At 41.0% G+C, this 17,899-nt stretch overlaps 1 protein-coding gene across 1 annotated transcript in view; it reads right to left on the bottom strand.

Moving 5' to 3' along the window:
* LOC134568982 (vitamin D3 hydroxylase-associated protein-like) overlaps positions 1-13,246 on the bottom strand; it is a 38,688-nt gene extending 25,442 nt beyond the window's left edge. Inside the window, exons 1-4 of the mRNA XM_063427749.1 lie at positions 12,967-13,246; positions 9,139-9,252; positions 2,532-2,675; positions 675-808 (exon numbers count right to left, since the gene is read on the bottom strand). Of these exons, the coding sequence (XP_063283819.1) occupies positions 675-808; positions 2,532-2,675; positions 9,139-9,252; positions 12,967-13,176 (602 nt within the window). The 5' untranslated portion in view covers positions 13,177-13,246. The remainder of the gene's footprint in view (positions 1-674; positions 809-2,531; positions 2,676-9,138; positions 9,253-12,966) is intronic.
* Between the last annotated feature and the right edge of the window lie 4,653 nt (positions 13,247-17,899).

Below are 17,899 nucleotides of genomic sequence, written 5' to 3' on the forward strand. Positions count from 1 at the left end.
CAAACATATGGTTGTGTCCAGATTTATAATTTATTTGTTTACAAAATGTATCCAATTTCCAAGTTATTGTTGTCTAAATCATGGGCATCACTTCCAATTAGATCCATTAATTTTTTGTGGCATTCCTGTATAACTCGATTGAGGTCACTTTATGTTCATTGTGTGATAAGACTGAATAAGATAACTTAACTACAAGAAAATCATAGATAATCTGCCAGAACCTTCCTCAGATTCCAGAAAGAATGGTCATAGGCTTAAAAAAAGCCAAGATGTTGAGATTGTATTATCCCAAATAAAACAACAATACAGACACATATACAGGACATATATGCACTTGAAATAAGAATATTGCACATTCCTCATAAATTATTTCAGAGTTTATTGAACCCAGTATTAATTGGTATTTTTTGGTTGGAGAAAATATAATCCATCGACATGATCTAATATGTTCTCGTGTTTGCCATGTGCCTTGAATTTTCACAATGTCACGCAGAACTCTTAAACTATCGACTTTGAATCTCTGACTCCTTCAAGAGAAGAGCAGTGCTGGAGTTTATTATTTTACTTTCAAATTATCAACTGAGAATCGATTGAACAAAGTCAGGGCTTGCAAACGGTTTCCAACAAACTGCAGTACGCAAGGCCAACGTAATGGTACCGAAAAGGATACTCACCATAATAAACCTTGCGGAACATTTGTCTTTGCAAACACAATCGCTCCCTGCTTCTTCAATACTTTAACAACAACACTGTCCTCTTCCTCCAGTTTATCAATGTATTGTGCCAGGCCACACGTGGAGGGATGTCCCTGTAAATCCACAAACAGTCCATTAATAGAAATGCTCAATAAGTAATAACTTTACAAACATTTACAATTGCCGAGTTTTTACTTTTTTTTCCTGATTGTGAGATAAGTCGCTGATTCACTTCGGAGTAGTGGGGCTGAACGCACAGCTGCTTTATGTTTCAACATTTTGGGCTTTACAGCAACGCAGAGAGCAATTTGTCATGTACACTGTAGATTTCATTGTATTCTCTTTTAAGTGACTCATTGCAGGTGCACTAACAATCACAACCCCGTATTAACAACACCACTGAATTGTCGAACACTAACTCTTCATCTCTCTGGGGTGTGGCGCATGCACAGTAGAGGAGGGACTTTCAAACACTCTCCGGTTATCAACCATCTACACCGCATTAATGCTCTCCTGTTATGTTTATCTCCTGCCAAAAGAGTCAGAACCACAGTAGGAATGCCAAGGAAACAAGTGGGGTTATTTGGGGGGGGAGGGGGTGAAAAGCAACTGGCCTTATGTGAAATAAAAAAAAAAAACTTTAGTAACCAACCATTTCTGGGAAACACGTAAGAATGTTCAGTTTGGTTCTATTCTCCCCGAAATGTTTTGCGACCATGACTGACTTTAGTGAAATAAGGTTTCTGTTTTACTTGCTCTAGTTTGATCATTTAATTACTGTTTCCATTATGGATCTGGCTTTCAGGCCTTCAAGATTTAAGAAGAAGAAACCACGTCCATTGCTCCAGAATTTGCCGGAAAACAAACTTTATATTGTGTCCTGCTATCACAGCATACAACACGATCAATCTCAGTCATTTTATGTGTGGATCCAGTCAACCAACATTTTCTCTGATGACCAGTGAGGTCTAACAAAAGAGTTGATACTCCATTCTACCATGCTTACCATTCTGATGTACCATACTCCTGTTTTAAGGGACACTCCAGACCCCTAAAGAACTTTAGCTTGCTTTTTCATTGTAAAAAAAGTGACATTTTCAATACAAATTGGCATTTTTATAAATTAAGCTTGCTACCCACCCCCCAACCCCTGGCTGTCACGCAATTGGTCCTGTAACTTCCTGGTTTGGTTAGCTCAGTGGAGCTAAACTCAAAAGGTAGGGCAAAAAACAAGTCACAAAAGAGTGCTGAGCTCAATTAGCCTGCCCTTTGGTGGGTCCCTGTTCTCAAGCTGGTTTTAGCTCACCTTGTGCCATTATAGAGAGAACCAGGTTATTTGCATATTAGACTGATTCCACCCAAAAGGGCAGAACAGATCTGAAATACAGGCTAGCTCTCTCTGCACGAGAGATACAGCAACCCCAGACAATCGTTTCAACCTTGCTAGGCATCATCAGTGAGGTATAGCCAATATCTCTCTCTAGGCACCGTGAGCAAGGTGTCCATGTCTGGATTACCGTTTAAACTTAAGGAGAGCTAAAAACAAGTCGCAAACTCAAAAGGTAGCAATTGCCCAGAGCACCTGCCTTGCAAAGACTTCTCATTGAGCTGCATTGGGAAGACAGTGATTGGACATTCACAGAAGGTCTGGGCTTAAACGGGAGGCCTTGCAAAGCTTTTGCAAGCTGTTTTTAGACGTAACCCAAAATTGCAGAATGAGATGCATGCATGTTTTCAAAGGGGTATATCTACTAAACAGCTATTTTAATTATTATTATTATTTATTTATTTTAGTTTGGCAGTGCATTGTCTCATAAATATCATTGATCGCTATACCTTGTAACCAATGTGTTCTTTTATAGAGATGGGAACTCCATACATCGGACCCTTGTTTTCCTGCTTTTTCAAATCCTGAAGCTGAGCTTCACAATCAGTCAGAAAGTCTGTCACACAATTCAGATCTTGATCCACCTCAAGAGCCTGTGGAAGGGCAGGAGACATAGACCTTATTCACAAACAGAAGAGCACAGGACACTTGGAGAATACCCAGACCTTCATTAGATCACACAGGATTAAGAAAAAAATGTCACCCTGTATAACAAGGTACCAGAATCCTGGGTTCTCATATGGCAAAGTAATTCAACCCTTTCAAGGGTTATTCACAAATTGAATTCAAATGGAATCATGTTGGGACTATGCCTGCTGTGTTGGAGAATTTTTCCAGAATAGCTATTTTTGCCTCTGTTCCATTTGGAAATTTGAAGTTTAGTGAATAACGCCACTAGTCTCTCATACAGGAAAGTAACAGCTGATTATAATACATAGAGGGATAATGGAATCTTCTTTCTCAACTATAGCAGCACCAGAACTTTTACTCTCACTTAAACAGAAATGCAGCAAAATCTTTCTCATTACACAGGAGAGTGTTTGGAGTTCACACCATTTTTCCTTATATAGGAGAGATGGAGAACATTTCTGTTATTGTACAGAGGTGTAACACAACCTGTTTTCCCATTTAGGGAAGTATTGGAATTGTGTTCCCTTGTACATGGATGTAACAGAATAATTAGCAGAATCATTCATTATAAATGTCAAACCCTCTGGGGAGATTCATCAAAGGGACTCTTTTTAACTAAACTAAAAATTACAGGGAACTGAATCTGAATGGAACATTTAGACTGATCTCTAACAATTCTCCAAATTTAGCCTCGGTATTATTAAAATCTCACTTTGATACAACTTGGAGTTTTGTGAATAACCCTGAAAGTATTCTGTTCTAATGAGTTGTACAAAAATGTAAAAAGGTGGAGTCTCCAATGCAATGTGCCTTGGGCTGATGGTGATCACACATTCTGTACTGTAGACTAAACTTGGTCATTCACCTTAGTTTAACCCCTTAAGGACACATGACATGTGTGACACATCATGATTCCTTTTTATTCCAGAAGTTTGGTCCTTAAGGGGTTAAAAACAAATTCAATGGGGTTTGATGCCAGATTGCCAGGGCATTGATTCTTTGTCAAACTAATCGAATTATTTATGGAGGAGTGCAGCCGATGCATTAGTTCACTTTTTAGAATGGAACACGTTGATAAATCTCTCTGACTGTTTACAATAATGTAGATTGCTTGTGAAGCAATGCTCTCATAGGTCACCAGGAACAAGGGCTGAGAGAGTTTCTATTGGCAGTTCCTGAAACTGGTTATATTAAATTGGCAAAATATTATTTCTTTTCAGGTTCACCTTTGGTAAATAAATATACCTGGATATGGGGGTGAAGGTTAAAACAGTATGTGCTATTGGAAGGGTCGAAAGAAAGACAAAGAGCAAGACTCCACTTCATCAATCAACGTTTCTACTTCAATGTAATAAAGTTACATAGTTACATAGTTAGATAGCTGAAAAGAGACTTGCGTCCATCAAGTTCAGCCTTCCTCACACCTGTTTTTTGCTGTTGATCCAAAAGAAAAGAAAAAAACCCAGTTTGAAGCACAATTTTGCAACAAGCTAGGACAAAAAAATTCCTTCTTGACCCCAGAATGGCAGTCAGATTTATCCTTGAATCAAGCAGTTATTACCCTACATTGAAAGATTATATCCTTGAATATTCTGTCTTTGCAAGTATGCATCTAGTAGCTGTTTGAACATCTGTATGGACTCTGATAAAACCACTTCTTCAGGCAGAGAATTCCACATCCTGATTGTTCTTACAGTAAAAAAACCTTTCCTTTGCCTTAGACGAAATCTTCTTTCTTCCAGTCTAAACGCATGGCCTCGTGTCCTATGTAAAGTCCGGTTTGTGAATAGATTTCCACACAATGGTTTGTATTGGCCCCGAATATATTTGTATAATGTTATCATATCCCCTCTCAGGCGACGTTTTTCTAAACTAAATAGGTTTAAATTTGTTAACCTTTCTTCATAGCTGATATGTTCCATTCCTTTTATTAATTTTGTAGCCCGCCTCTGCACTTTTTCTAGTGCCATGATATCCTTCTTTAGAACAGGTGCCCAAAATTGCACAGCATATTCAATATGTGGTCTTACCAGTGATTTATAGAGAGGCAAAATGATATTCTCGTCCCGAGAATGAATGCCCTTTTTCATGCATGACAATACCTTACTGGCCTTGGCCACTGCTGATTGACATTGCACATTGTTGCATAGTTTGTTGTCTATAACAATTCCCAAGTCCTTTTCGTGTGTTGTTATCCCTAATTCGCTTCCATTAAGGGTATACGTTGCTTGTGTATTCTTTACGCCGAAGTGCATAACTTTGCATTTTTCAACATTAAATTTCATCTGCCATTTGAGTGCCCAGTCCCCCAGTCTATCTAAATCCTTCTGCAGCAAAGTAATATCTTGCTCACATTGTATTATTTTACAAAGTTTTGTGTCATCTGCAAACACTGAAACATGACTTTCAATGCTGTCTTCAAGATCATTTATAAAAATGTTAAATAGAAGGGGTCCCAGAACAGACCCCTGAGGGACACCACTTGCCACCTCTGTCCAGCTTGAAAATTTACCATTAACGACAACTCTTTGTATTCTGTTTTTAAGCCAATGTTCTACCCAAGAACAAGCATTTTCATCGAGACCGATTTCCTTGAGTTTGAACACTAATCTTTTGTGTGGAACTGTATCAAATGCCTTGGCAAAATCCAAATAGATCACATCCACTGCAACACCCTGATCTATACTTCTACTTACTTCTTCGTAGAAAGCAATCAAGTTAGTTTGACATGACCTGTGCTTCATAAAACCGTGCTGATTTTTGCTGATAACCATATTCTTCTCAAGGAATTCTTGAATATTATCCCTTAATAACCTTTCAAATATTTTACCAGCCACAGAAGTTAAGCTCACAGGTCTATAATTTCCAGGCAAGGATTTTGAACCCTTTTTGAATATAGGAACCACATCTGCCTTCCTCCAATCCTCCGGAACACTTCCTGAAAGAAAAGAATCTTGAAAGATTAAAAACAGAGGTTCACTTATTTCTACACTTAGTTCCTTAAGTACACGTGGATGGATACCGTCAGGCCCTGGAGCTTTGTTTATATTAACTTTCTTTAGTTGCTGCAGCACATTGTCTTGAGTTAACCAATTACAATTATTCTGCAAGTTTTTAGTAGCAATCATTTGCACATCTATTGCCATGGGTTCTTCTTTAATATATACGGAGGAGAAATAGTTATTTAGAATTCCTGCCTTTTCTTGGTCTTCATTAACCATCACCCCCGTTTCAGTTTTAAGTGTACCTATACTTTCATTTTTGGGTTTTTTGGAATTTATGTACTTAAAAAATGCTTTGGGGTTGGTTTTGCTCTCTTTAGCTATCATTTTTTCATTTTGAAGTTTAGCAAGTTTAATTGCCTTTTTGCACGCATTATTTGCTTTCTTATATCTTTTATAAGATGCATCTGATTTGTCTGATTTAAATGCTTTAAATGCCCTTTTCTTATTTTTAATCTCTTGTTTTACTTCTCTACTAAGCCACATTGGTTTTAATTTGTTTCTTTTATACTTATTTCCCAATGGTACATACTGAGAAATGTACCTTTCTAATATTTGTTGGAAGATGATCCATTTATCCTCAGTGTTCTTTTCACTAAAGAGTTTATGCCAGTCAATATATTGTAAAGCTTCCCTTATCTTATTGAAATTGGCCTTTTTAAAATTATATGTTTTAGTATACCCCATGTGCTTTTGTTTTTTTGAGTTTATTTCAAAGGACACTATATTGTGATCACTATTTCCCAAGTGCTCACCTACTTGAATGTTGGTCAAAAGATCAACGTTGTTTGTTAAAACCAGGTCCAGACAAGCGTCCATTCTAGTTGGTGCTTGTACAAGTTGTGACATGAAGTTGTCATTTAACAAGTTTAAAAACCTAATTTCCCTTTGCTGAGCTACTAGTCCCTATGTCCCAATTTATGTCTGGGTAATTAAAATCTCCAATAATTAAAGTGTTACCAAGATTTGCAGCTTTCTCAATTTGCTCAAACAGCTGTTGTTCCTCGTCAATATTAACATTAGGTGGTTTATAACATATCCCAACCAATAGTTGGTTTCCCTTCTTTTCCCCCAAGCAGATATTTACCCATAAAGCTTCCACATTTTCCTCATCGCATTCAATTTGCTTAAGATTTGGCTTTAAATCATGGTTGACATACAAACATACCCCACCACCCTTCTTGTTTTTCCTATCCTTCCTAAATAATGTGTACCCATTTAAGTTAACTGCCCAGTCATGTGTCTCATCCCACCATGTTTCAGTTATGCCTATTATATCATATTGTTTAGTGTATGCTAATGCCTCTAGTTCCCCCATTTTGTTATTTAGGCTCCTTGCATTAGTAAGCATACATTTAATATCATGCGTCTCTTGTTTATTTTGTGAATTACCAACATTACATAGCTTCTCTGTTCTGAGCTTGCCCCTCCCCCCGTCTCCACCCTCCTTATACTGTTCTAAAGCCCATCTCCTTTCTGTCCTATCTCCATTTTGTAGATTGCTATGACCCTCCCCCCCTACTACTAGTTTAAAATCTCCTCCAACCTTCTAGCCATCCTATCCCCCAGCACTGCAGACCCCCTTCCGTTTAGGTGCAATCCATCCCTACTATATAGGTTGTACCCAATCGCAAAGTCGGCCCAGTGCTCTAAAAACCCAAAACCCTCCTTCCTGCACCAAGACTTCAGCCACGCATTAACCTCTCTAATCTCCCGCTGCCTTTCCACTGTAGCACGTGGCACAGGTAATATCTCGGAGAATACCACCTTGGAGGTCCTTTTCTTGAGTTTGCTACCTAATTCCCTGAAATCATTCTTTAGGACCTTCCATCTTCCTCTTACTTTGTCATTGGTACCAATATGGACCATGACCGCTGGGTCATCCCCAGCCCCTCCCAATAATCCATCCACTCTGTCAGCAACATGCCGGACCCGAGCACCCGGGAGACAGCAAACTGTCCGGTTGAGCCGATCAGAGTGGCAGATTGCCCTATCTGCTCTCCTAATGATAGAGTCCCCTACCACCACAACCTGTCTTGCCTTCCTTACATTTTGATCCCCACCCGTACTAGAGGGGCTGTCACCTCGGCTGTTAGAAGTAACAGCTTCCTCTAATACAGCTACTCCTGAGCTGATGCTCCCAACATCTTCCCTCAAACGGGCAAACCTGCTAGGTTGCACCAAATCAGGACTAGCTAGCCCTTTCCTCTTCCCTCCCCCCCTGCTTCCTCGCCCCACTGTCACCCAGCTACATGCCTGTTCCCCATCTGTCATATCTCCTCCCTCTCCACTACCTGTCCCCACTAAACTCTGCTCAGTCAGCAGCAGACTCCTCTCAAGATTGTCGATCTCCCTCAAAGTTGCGATTTGCTTCTCAAGATCTCCAATCTGAGCTTCCAGAGAAGCCACTCGCACACAACCATCACAGAGGTATGGACCATGGACGGGTACATCCAGGCATCCATACATGCAACAAGATGTGCATTGAGTCAAACTAACAATCTTGCTAACACTCATTTCCCCAGATACAGATGAAAAAAAAAAAAATCTATATATATATATATAAATAAAAAAAAATTAAAAATTACCTTGATAGTTTAAACCCCTAGTTAGTTCCAACTCCTGGTTTTTTAACTCCTACTTGAAAGAGTCTACTTGATAGAGTCTGCTTCCAAATAATGTGAGCAAGCTCAGTGAGTTAGGGGTGTGCCTTTATAGGGATACAAATCCCACACAGGTGCAATTAATAAACACTCCCCCCAATCAATCAAGCAGCAGCAGCACAAAAGAGGGGGAAAAACCAGAACACCAGAAAAAAAAAAAAAAAAAAAAAAAAAAACTTTTTTTTTTAAACTTTACAGACTGAACCAATTAAACAAAAATAAAATACAAACCACTCTCCACAGTATACAAACCACTCCAAGCAACTCCTCCAAGCAATATATCAATTTTGTTTTTTATTAGGTTTTCATGAACAGGGAAATGACTGACCCTTCAGAATTCTATTATGTTCATTTATAAAGCTCTACAACATAAAGTATTTTTTTCCCCTGAGGACTGGTATATTTCAGACTGAGGGGCACAATGAGCCTTTACTTTGGGGACAGGGAGCCATTGAATATTTGTGACACATGGAATGTCCCAATATAGATAGTTCTCTGGTGCATGCATATAACTATACCATCTATAAGGCCATGTTTACTAGAGCAGTTAGATAGTATTCTGGTGCTATATAGGAGTAATAACCAATAGAATATCTAACTTTACCTAACAAGACAGCAACCAATGAAATGCTTGTAAATACAAGTCAATGGAAAACAGTCTAAATCTATTAAAGGCGGCTTTGGGGCTTTATATTGATTTGGAATATAGAAAATATATGGACTAAGCAGGTGAAATGATCTGCTGTGATCGATGTATTCACCTTTTCAATGTAGGAATATAGGACACTCTCCAGAGACCAAGAGCCATCTCTCAGCTTGACGATGAGCTCCGGTAATGACAGATTCAGGATCTTCCTGGAGTCCACTCCTGGATTCTGGAAAAAGGACCGAGCACATGAATCGGAGAAACGAGAGAAACATAAAATACAAGAAAATGGATCCAGCCTCTGGGCATTCAAACATTAAATGAACATAAGTAAATCAATGAAAATATAAGTTTTTAATAATAATCGCATTATGAGAACTTTGTCAGAAAGGGAGTTAATTATAGCCCAAATTAGCCACTAATTGTAGACTACAGTAGGAGTACACAAAATATGGCGTTATCTTATTTACTGATAGAAAATACGCTGAATAACTAATTATCTATACATTTTTTTTATATATACACTGCGTGCAGAATTATTAGGCAAATGAGTATTTTGACCACATCATCCTCTTTATGCATGTTGTCTTACTCCAAGCTGTATAGGCTCGAAAGCCTACTACCAATTAAGCATATTAGGTGATGTGCATCTCTGTAATGAGAAGGGGTGTGGTCTAATGACATCAACACCCTATATCAGGTGTGCATAATTATTAGGCAACCTCCTTTCCTTTGGCAAAATGGGTCAAAAGAAGGACTTGACAGGCTCAGAAAAGTTAAAAATAGTGAGATATCTTGCAGAGGGATGCAGCACTCTTAAAAATGCAAAGCTTCTGAAGCGTGATCATCGAACAATCAAGCGTTTCATTCAAAATAGTCAACAGGGTCGCAAGAAGCGTGTGGAGAAACCAAGGCGCAAAATAACTGCCCATGAACTGAGAAAAGTCAAGCGTGCAGCTGCCAAGATGCCACTTGCCACCAGTCTGGCCATATTTCAGAGCTGTAACATCACTAGAGTGCCCGAAAGCACAAGGTGTGCAATACTCAGAGACATGGTCAAGGTAAGAAAGGCTGAAAGACGACCACCACTGAACAAGACACACAAGCTGAAACGTCAAGACTGGGCCAAGAAATATCTCAAGACTGATTTTTCTAAGGTTTTATGGACTGATGAAATGAGAGTGAGTCTTGATGGGCCAGATGGATGGATTGGTAAAGGGCAGAGAGCTCCAGTCTGACTCAGACGCCAGCAAGGTGGAGGTGGAGTACTGGTTTGGGCTGGTATCATCTTAGATGAGCTTGTGGGGCCTTTTCGGGTTGAGGATGGAGTCAAGCTCAACTCCCAGTTTCTGGAAGACACCTTCTTCAAGCAGTGGTACAGGAAGAAGTCTGCATCCTTCAAGAAAAACATGATTTTCATGCAGGACAATGCTCCATCACACGCGTCCAAGTACTCCACAGCGTGGCTGGCAAGAAAGGGTATAAAAGAAGAAAATCTAATGACATGGCCTCCTTGTTCACCTGATCTGAACCCCATTGAGAACCTGTGGTCCATCATCAAATGTGAGATTTACAAGGAGGGAAAACAGTACACCTCTCTGAACAGTGTCTGGGAGGCTGTGGTTGCTGCTGCACGCAATGTTGATGGTGAACAGATCAAAACACTGACAGAATCCATGGATGGCAGGCTTTTGAGTGTCCTTGCAAAGAAAGGTGGCTATATTGGTCACTGATTTGTTTTTGTTATGTTTTTGAATGTCAGAAATGTATATTTGTGAATGTTGAGATGTTATATTGGTTTCACTGGTAAAAATAAATAATTGAAATGGGTATATATTTGTTTTTTGTTAAGTTGCCTAATAATTATGCACAGTAATAGTCACCTGCACACACAGATATCCCCCTAAAATAGCTATAACTAAAAACAAACTAAAAACTACTTCCAAAAATATTCAGCTTTGATATTAATGAGTTTTTTGGGTTCATTGAGAACATTGTTGTTGTTCAATAATAAAATTAATCCTCAAAAATACAACTTGCCTAATAATTCTGCACTCCCTGTAAAATAAATACTCTGTTTTTATCTACTGATCAGTAACTTGCTACAGAGGGCATCGGAACGAATGTTAGTGGGTGAAGGTACTTGACGGTTTTTCTAATCTTAGTGTTTCACTGTTTTACATTAAGTAACAGTTAACTTGAATGGAACAGTTTCTACAATGAGGGTTCAACCCAATAATAAACTTAATATTAATATTAGCCCAGGGTGGTGTTAAATTTACATCCCGTGAATACAGTGTAAATTTGTTTAACGCCCCGTTATACAATAAACATGGGTGCGTTGAGATTATGTGGACGCATACAGCATTATGAAATAAATGCCAAGGATGCAAGAGATTGCATGAGGGAATTCCAACAGATACCCAGGTATTCCTAGTGGTTACGGTGCCTGGAGTTTTCTGCTGTCTCCTATTGTAAGGAGTCAAATCATATTTGGACGGTTTGATCTCATAGCTGGGGTCTGCCGGGCACATATTCCTGCCTCCACAGTCAACGCCAGAGAGCGTGATACTTCTAAGGAGGTTGGAAGCTTGCGTAAGCAATTTTCATCACTACAATGGGGGGAGAGGCGGTTGTTATGGTACTTAAGTTGTTTTTGGAAGTAACTATCGACTCCTGTTAAGTTATTGATCTGTACAAGCCATAAAGGTTCCTCTTGGAATGTATATACACCTCAGGGCTTAGTTTAACAGTTAGCGTTGCAGGTTAGGCAAAGAAACCCACAGACGACATCAGTCCAGAGACCCCAGGGCCATATCGTCATAGAATAATTTTGCATTATTTATTTTAATGGGGGAGGGGAGGCATGCCAGCAAGGGTTACGCCTTTTAAAAACAGTGTTTTATTAAAACTACATTGTTGGTTGGATTAACTCCTTAAAAGTAAATCTGGCTGTGTTTGGGGGCCCTGCGGATGGGAATCATAACTGTGTGACTCTCAAACAGCCAATTATAGGTTCTGGGGAGCGTGCACATAAAATCTGTGTGAGAGACACATAAAGAAGGGGGAGAAGAGTACCAATAGCCAAAAGCCCCTGCACCAAGAGGGGGCCCATCGATCCCCTATTGCCCAAGGGCCCTGTGAGCTGTCAGTCCATGACCCTAATATCTTATGTTCCATACTAAATAGCATGCAGCACTGAATTACACAAAATCAAATTTTTTTTAGCATTTAAGATATTATTTCACTATCAATATAGTCCTGTCCCCTCTTAACCTTACTGGCACACTGTCCTGGATAGAAGAATAGCACAATGAAACTAATTAAAATGAGGTTAGCATAGACATGATTTTCTAGAGATATTTTTTTCCAAACGTTTGCAGAAAACATTTTTTATTAAACACATTTTGGAAATATCCAGTAATGATATGATTGAAACGTATTAATATATCAACAAGAGAATGACGTTTCACTCAGCTACAACAAGCGGGCACAGTCTGAAGTTGGAGGGGAACGAAGGACATTTAGGAAGAACATCAGGACATATTTTTTACAGTGTAGCTGCATAGAAATGCCTTCCAGCAGAGGTGGTAGATATTTATACAGCAGAATAGACATTGCTGTCTTGTATAAGATACAAACTCAGAGATAAATAATAAAGTCTGTTCTGTTAGGTGGGGACGGGCCGATGTTCCCTGTATTTTGATTGCCTGTGGGGTTTATTCAATAAACTAAGAATTGGGGTGAATTATCCAGGAAATAGCAAAGTTTAGGTAAAAATAGCTGACCTGGAAAAGTACCCGATTTGTGGAATTTCTCGATACAATTAGTTTGGCTGAAAATGTTACATTTGTTTCTCGGTTCTTCGCGACTCCTGGTTTATTATTGAATAAACCCATGTGTGTCTGATTTATATTTTCTGGTGTTACAGTAATTATTTTACCTGTTTCTTGAACTTGGTAACTTTTTCTTGCATCAGTTGCACATTTTTCTCTCTCCTTTTTCTCTCCTTTTCCACTTTTTTGAGAAAGTTCCTCTTCTTTCTCCATTTCAGACCACAAACAGTGGCCACCAAGAGGCATCCCAAGGAGGTGACAATCTTCCAGTTTATTTCATATTCCAAAAGACTTTGTATCCACTCGTGGTGCTGCATTCTCAGATCGTCCTTTTAGCTCCACTGCAGCGGTTTGGTTTCTGTGTACATTGTCTGTGCAGAGTAAGCCTTTTGAAATGTTATTGGATATTGAGATGAAGGGGCGGAGACTGCTAGGACATTATATTTAACCCTTTATGGCTGTCCATCTCGGTCAGCTAACTAGTAGGTGTTGGAAATTATGATAAGAATGTCCTCAGTATTCTGCTCGGCTCCAATGCTGCCCACCAGCTTGTTTGTTCAGCTTCCAGAATTTATTTACAATTAAAAAGAAATGGGCAACTTACAACCAGGCCCCATTTAAAACAATGGAAAATCAAATTCCAGCTTTTTGTTTCTCAAAAACGTATGAAGAGAAAAAGAAAACACACGTTCAAATTAGAGACGTAGATTTATTAAAAGCTCCTTATTGAGCGTAATTATTGCTAATGTTACAATTAACTGCCCTTTTTAATATTTCATGTGTGACAATAAATAACTTGTAACGTATGAATTTAAATCTCGAAATTCCATCCATAAATGTTTAAATTGTCTTCCAGACAGCCACTAGAGGCACTTCCTGCTCCTTAATGGAGTTTTACTCCGTACTTCAAATTCCCTATAGGAAAGCATTGATTCATTGCTTTAAGGCACACACGGCAAGCGTCGCACATCCGCATTAGGTCCCACAATCGCCCTGACATTGCAGGAGAAAAAGACCTAGTCAGCACAGAGGGAGCCTCAGCGTTGGAGTGAAGGTAAGTAAAACAAGGTTTTTATCCCTGTAAGGAAACCAAGTGTATTTAAACCTCCTTCGGTAGTTTCCTCCCGAACCGCCAGAGCTTAGTATATATAGCTCTCCATTCGGTAGTTGCAATAGACGAAATCCATACGAAATACCAATAGCTTCACAAGATAATTCCCTTAGTAAAGCATACGAATTCCAAATAACAGCCAACGTCAAGAAGCAGGGTACAAGATGAACTGCTTTTAATTAACACACACAGGCTTTTCTGCAAGTCCCCATGCAAGGGGACATCCCACAGGGAGGGACAACATGTACAGTAAAAACATAAAACACACCCAGCACAAACATATAATTCCCTCCCCTACAACTGGAGATAATCAAGTCTGATAAAGTAATACCTTGATTAGCTCCAGGCAGAAAAATCACTATTTTCCCCACTATCTGGAACACCCCTTTATACATGGAGTACTTCTGAATGTCCGAATTGCCGAGGTCCCGAAGTTCAGAAATTACCGAATTTCCGAAGTGTCGAAGTGTCGAAGTGCCGAAGTGCCGAAGTGCCGAAGTGCCGAAGTGCTGAAATTTCGAAGTTGCCGAAGTTCTGAAGTGTCAAAGTGCCCATGTGCCGAAGTTCCGAAGCACAGTATTGCCTAAGTACTAATATAATTACCCAGTGAAAGAAGAAGAATGTTACAATCAAGTAACATACATTCATATAAAATGTAAGTTACTTGGCCAGTCAGTGTAATGACAGGAATGAATAAGTAGATAACTCCCTAATTCCCACCGGAAAAAAAAGGTCCCCCTTCCCGATCCCCTACCCGTGCTTTTAAACTAAAGGGGGGACCAATTGCCCCCTCCGGCCCCCACCCCTGAGCGGTGAGTGGGTGCCCTAATGTAAAATAATGGGGGGGACCTATTGTCCTCCCCCGGGTCCCCACCCCTGATAGGCGGGGGGGCCCTAAATCAGAATAGGGAGGTCTAATGTCCTCCCCCCTGGCTCCCACCCCTGAGCAGTGGGGGCCCTAAATTATAATAAGGGGGGGACCTAATGTCCTCCCTCCTGGCCCCCACCCCTGAGGGGTGGGTGGGGGCCCTAAATACTAAAAAGGGGGGGACCTAATGTCCTCCCCATGGCACCCACCCCTGAGCGGTGGGTGGGGGCCCTACAGTAAAATAAGGGGGGGACCTAATGTCCTCCCCCTGGCCCCCACCCCTGAGCGGTGGATGGGGGCCCTAAATACCAATAGGGGGGCGGGCCTATTGTCCTCCCCCACTGACCCCTAAAAAAATGTTAACGCCCCCTCCCAGGTGACTAGGGGTCCCCAAATCCCTAGTCACCCCCCAAAAAAAAATAATTAACCCCCTACCTACCCCCCTCACCTTAAAAATAATAAGGGGGGGGGGGTTTAACTAAGTACCTGTAAAAAAAATTAAACTTACTATTCGATGTTTTCTTTCTTCTAAAATCTTATTTTTTCAGCCCCTAAAAAGGCCAAATAAAAAGCCATAGTAACCGACGCACTTAAAAAAAAAAAAAAAAACGAGCGCAAAACAAAATAATCCTTCTTCACCCATGGATGGCTCCGCGCAGACTGAGCTCTGCAGGGTGGGGGAAGGCTTATAAAGCCTTGCTCCGCCCTGCAATTAGGCTCAGAGCACTCTGATTGGTGGGTTTAAGCCATCCAATCAGAGTGCTCTGACAGGTAAATGAAGAGACTGACCGGTAAGTCTCTACATTTACCTGTCACAGCACTCTGATTGGTTGGTTTGAAATCCACCAATCAGAGTGCTCTGTGTCATTTTACACAGCGTGGGAAAATTCTTTGGAATTTTCCCACGCTGTGTAATTGTCATACCTTGTGTCCCGTGCCGTCCCGGTCCCCCCGTCCGTCCTCTCCTGTCGGACGGTGTGGATCGCTGGCGGGCGTTGCGTGCGCACACCTCCAGGGGCGCAGCGCGTCTGGGAGAACGTGCGCGGACGTGCGCACGCGCACAAGGTAACCGGCAGGGGTAGCATTTAAAGATCTCTTAAAGAGATTGTAGCCAATTGCTACTACCTATTTTATACCTCCCTCAATTCTGTCCCTGCCTATCAGTATTTACCTTACCCTTTATATACCTCCTTCTGACATCACTTCCTTGCCCTGTCGTGGTTTATTATAGCCCGAGAGTGCGTTCTGAATAGTTGTCTTTTCTTTGGTTCCTGACTTCGGCTTGTTTATCGGTTATTCTCGTTTTTGGCTCCCTGACCTTGGCTCTGTCTATTCGCTTTCCCGTATCTCTGTGTTCCTGACCTTGGCGTGTTTGACTATTCTTCTCTCTCGTTCCTATGTTAAGCCCGGCCACCTTAAGGTCCGGTAATACGTCTATCTGTGTTCGCCTTTATTGTTCTCTGGTTTGCGTGTTGGGGAGTATTAACCTTGACATTACGACAGGGCCATGGACCCTGCAAACCTGGGACAACAAATGGCAGCATATGAAAATAGAATAGAGGGGTTAGACCATAGAATGGATCAGTTTGCCCAAGCCTTACAAACTATCCTCGCTAGAACTGCGTGTCTTCAGCCAGAGGCAGAGGACAGTAGTTCTCAAGGCGCTGTCGCTCTAACCCTTGCAACTCACTTCACTCCATCTGTTCGTCTAACTCCTCCTCCTCGTTATTCAGGGGATCCATCGTTATGCCGGGGATTTTTGAACCAGGTGGGAGTACATTGATTCATTCCCTACTGATAGGTCCAAGATTGCGTTCATTATGAACTTATTAGAAGGCAGAGCCCTGGCTTGGATAAATCCCTTGTGGGAGAATGATGATGTGATTGTCTTTAATCTTGAACTATTCCTCAGGACCTTCCATAATGTGTTCAATCCCCCAGGCAGAAAGAGACTAGCAGCCAGAGCATTGTTAAAAATCAAACAAGGATCTAGATCAGTGGCCGACTATGCTATCGAATTTCGTACCTTGGCCTCTGAGCTGACTTGGAATAACAGTGCTCTGACAGCTTTTTGAGGGTCTTAATGAGTCCTTACAGGAGGAGGTGGCAGCCAGGCATTTACCAGAACTCCTAGAAGACCTTATACAATACATGTCGGATATTGATATCAGGGCATCTGCATCTTGATAGACAAAGGAGGGCTTTAGGGAGAACCACTCCTCGTCCAATGATAACCGGATTACCCGCTTTGAAATCCCCGGAATCTGATTCCGAACCCATGCAACTAGGTAACACAAGACTCTCTGAGGCTGAGAAATCTTACAGAAGGAGGGAAGGGTTGTGCCTACACTGCAGTCGTAAGGGGCATTTGCGTAACAACTGCCCATCACGTCCGGAAAACTTTACCGCCTAAGCTCGTTCAGGGGACCGGCCTTGGGTGTAATGTCTCTGTCCCCTAAAACTAATTCTTACAGGTGTGTTTTGCATGTAACCCTATTATGGGAAAGTGTTAGTCCTCTCACTATGGCCCTCATTGACTCTGGATCTGCAGGTCTTTGGACAGGTTTTGGCCCATTCTACTAAATGATATACACCTCAAGAATGTCTTAGGCTCACATATCGATATCACGGCCAGAAGAGGGCGTAATATCCGGGACATGTTGGTACCCAGTCACTTTTCTACCATGCCACATCCACGGGCCACTTGGTTGGGCACTCCGCCCTGTGGCTCATATGGCTGTGGAAGGTGTGTAGCCTGTAGATATATATCCAGAGGGTCCAAAACTGTGAGTGACAGTGCAGGACAAGGTTCAATCGAGATAAAGAACTTCTTTAATTGCAACACCAAGGGCCTTGTGTACCTGCTGTCATGTTCCTGTGGAGTAAAATACGTGGGCAAGACTTTTAGGGCATTCAAGGAGAGAATCATGGAACATGTACGGTCTCCAAGAAATCGCCTTGAAACACCTGTCTCGAGACACCTGAAAGAACACCATCATGGTGACTCCAATAACCTTAGGTTCTGTGGCTTGGAATTAGTTAAAAGGAACCTAAGACGTGG

The sequence above is a fragment of the Pelobates fuscus genome, chromosome 7, assembly GCF_036172605.1.
Source record: "Pelobates fuscus isolate aPelFus1 chromosome 7, aPelFus1.pri, whole genome shotgun sequence".
NCBI classification, from domain to species: Eukaryota; Metazoa; Chordata; class Amphibia; order Anura; family Pelobatidae; genus Pelobates; species Pelobates fuscus.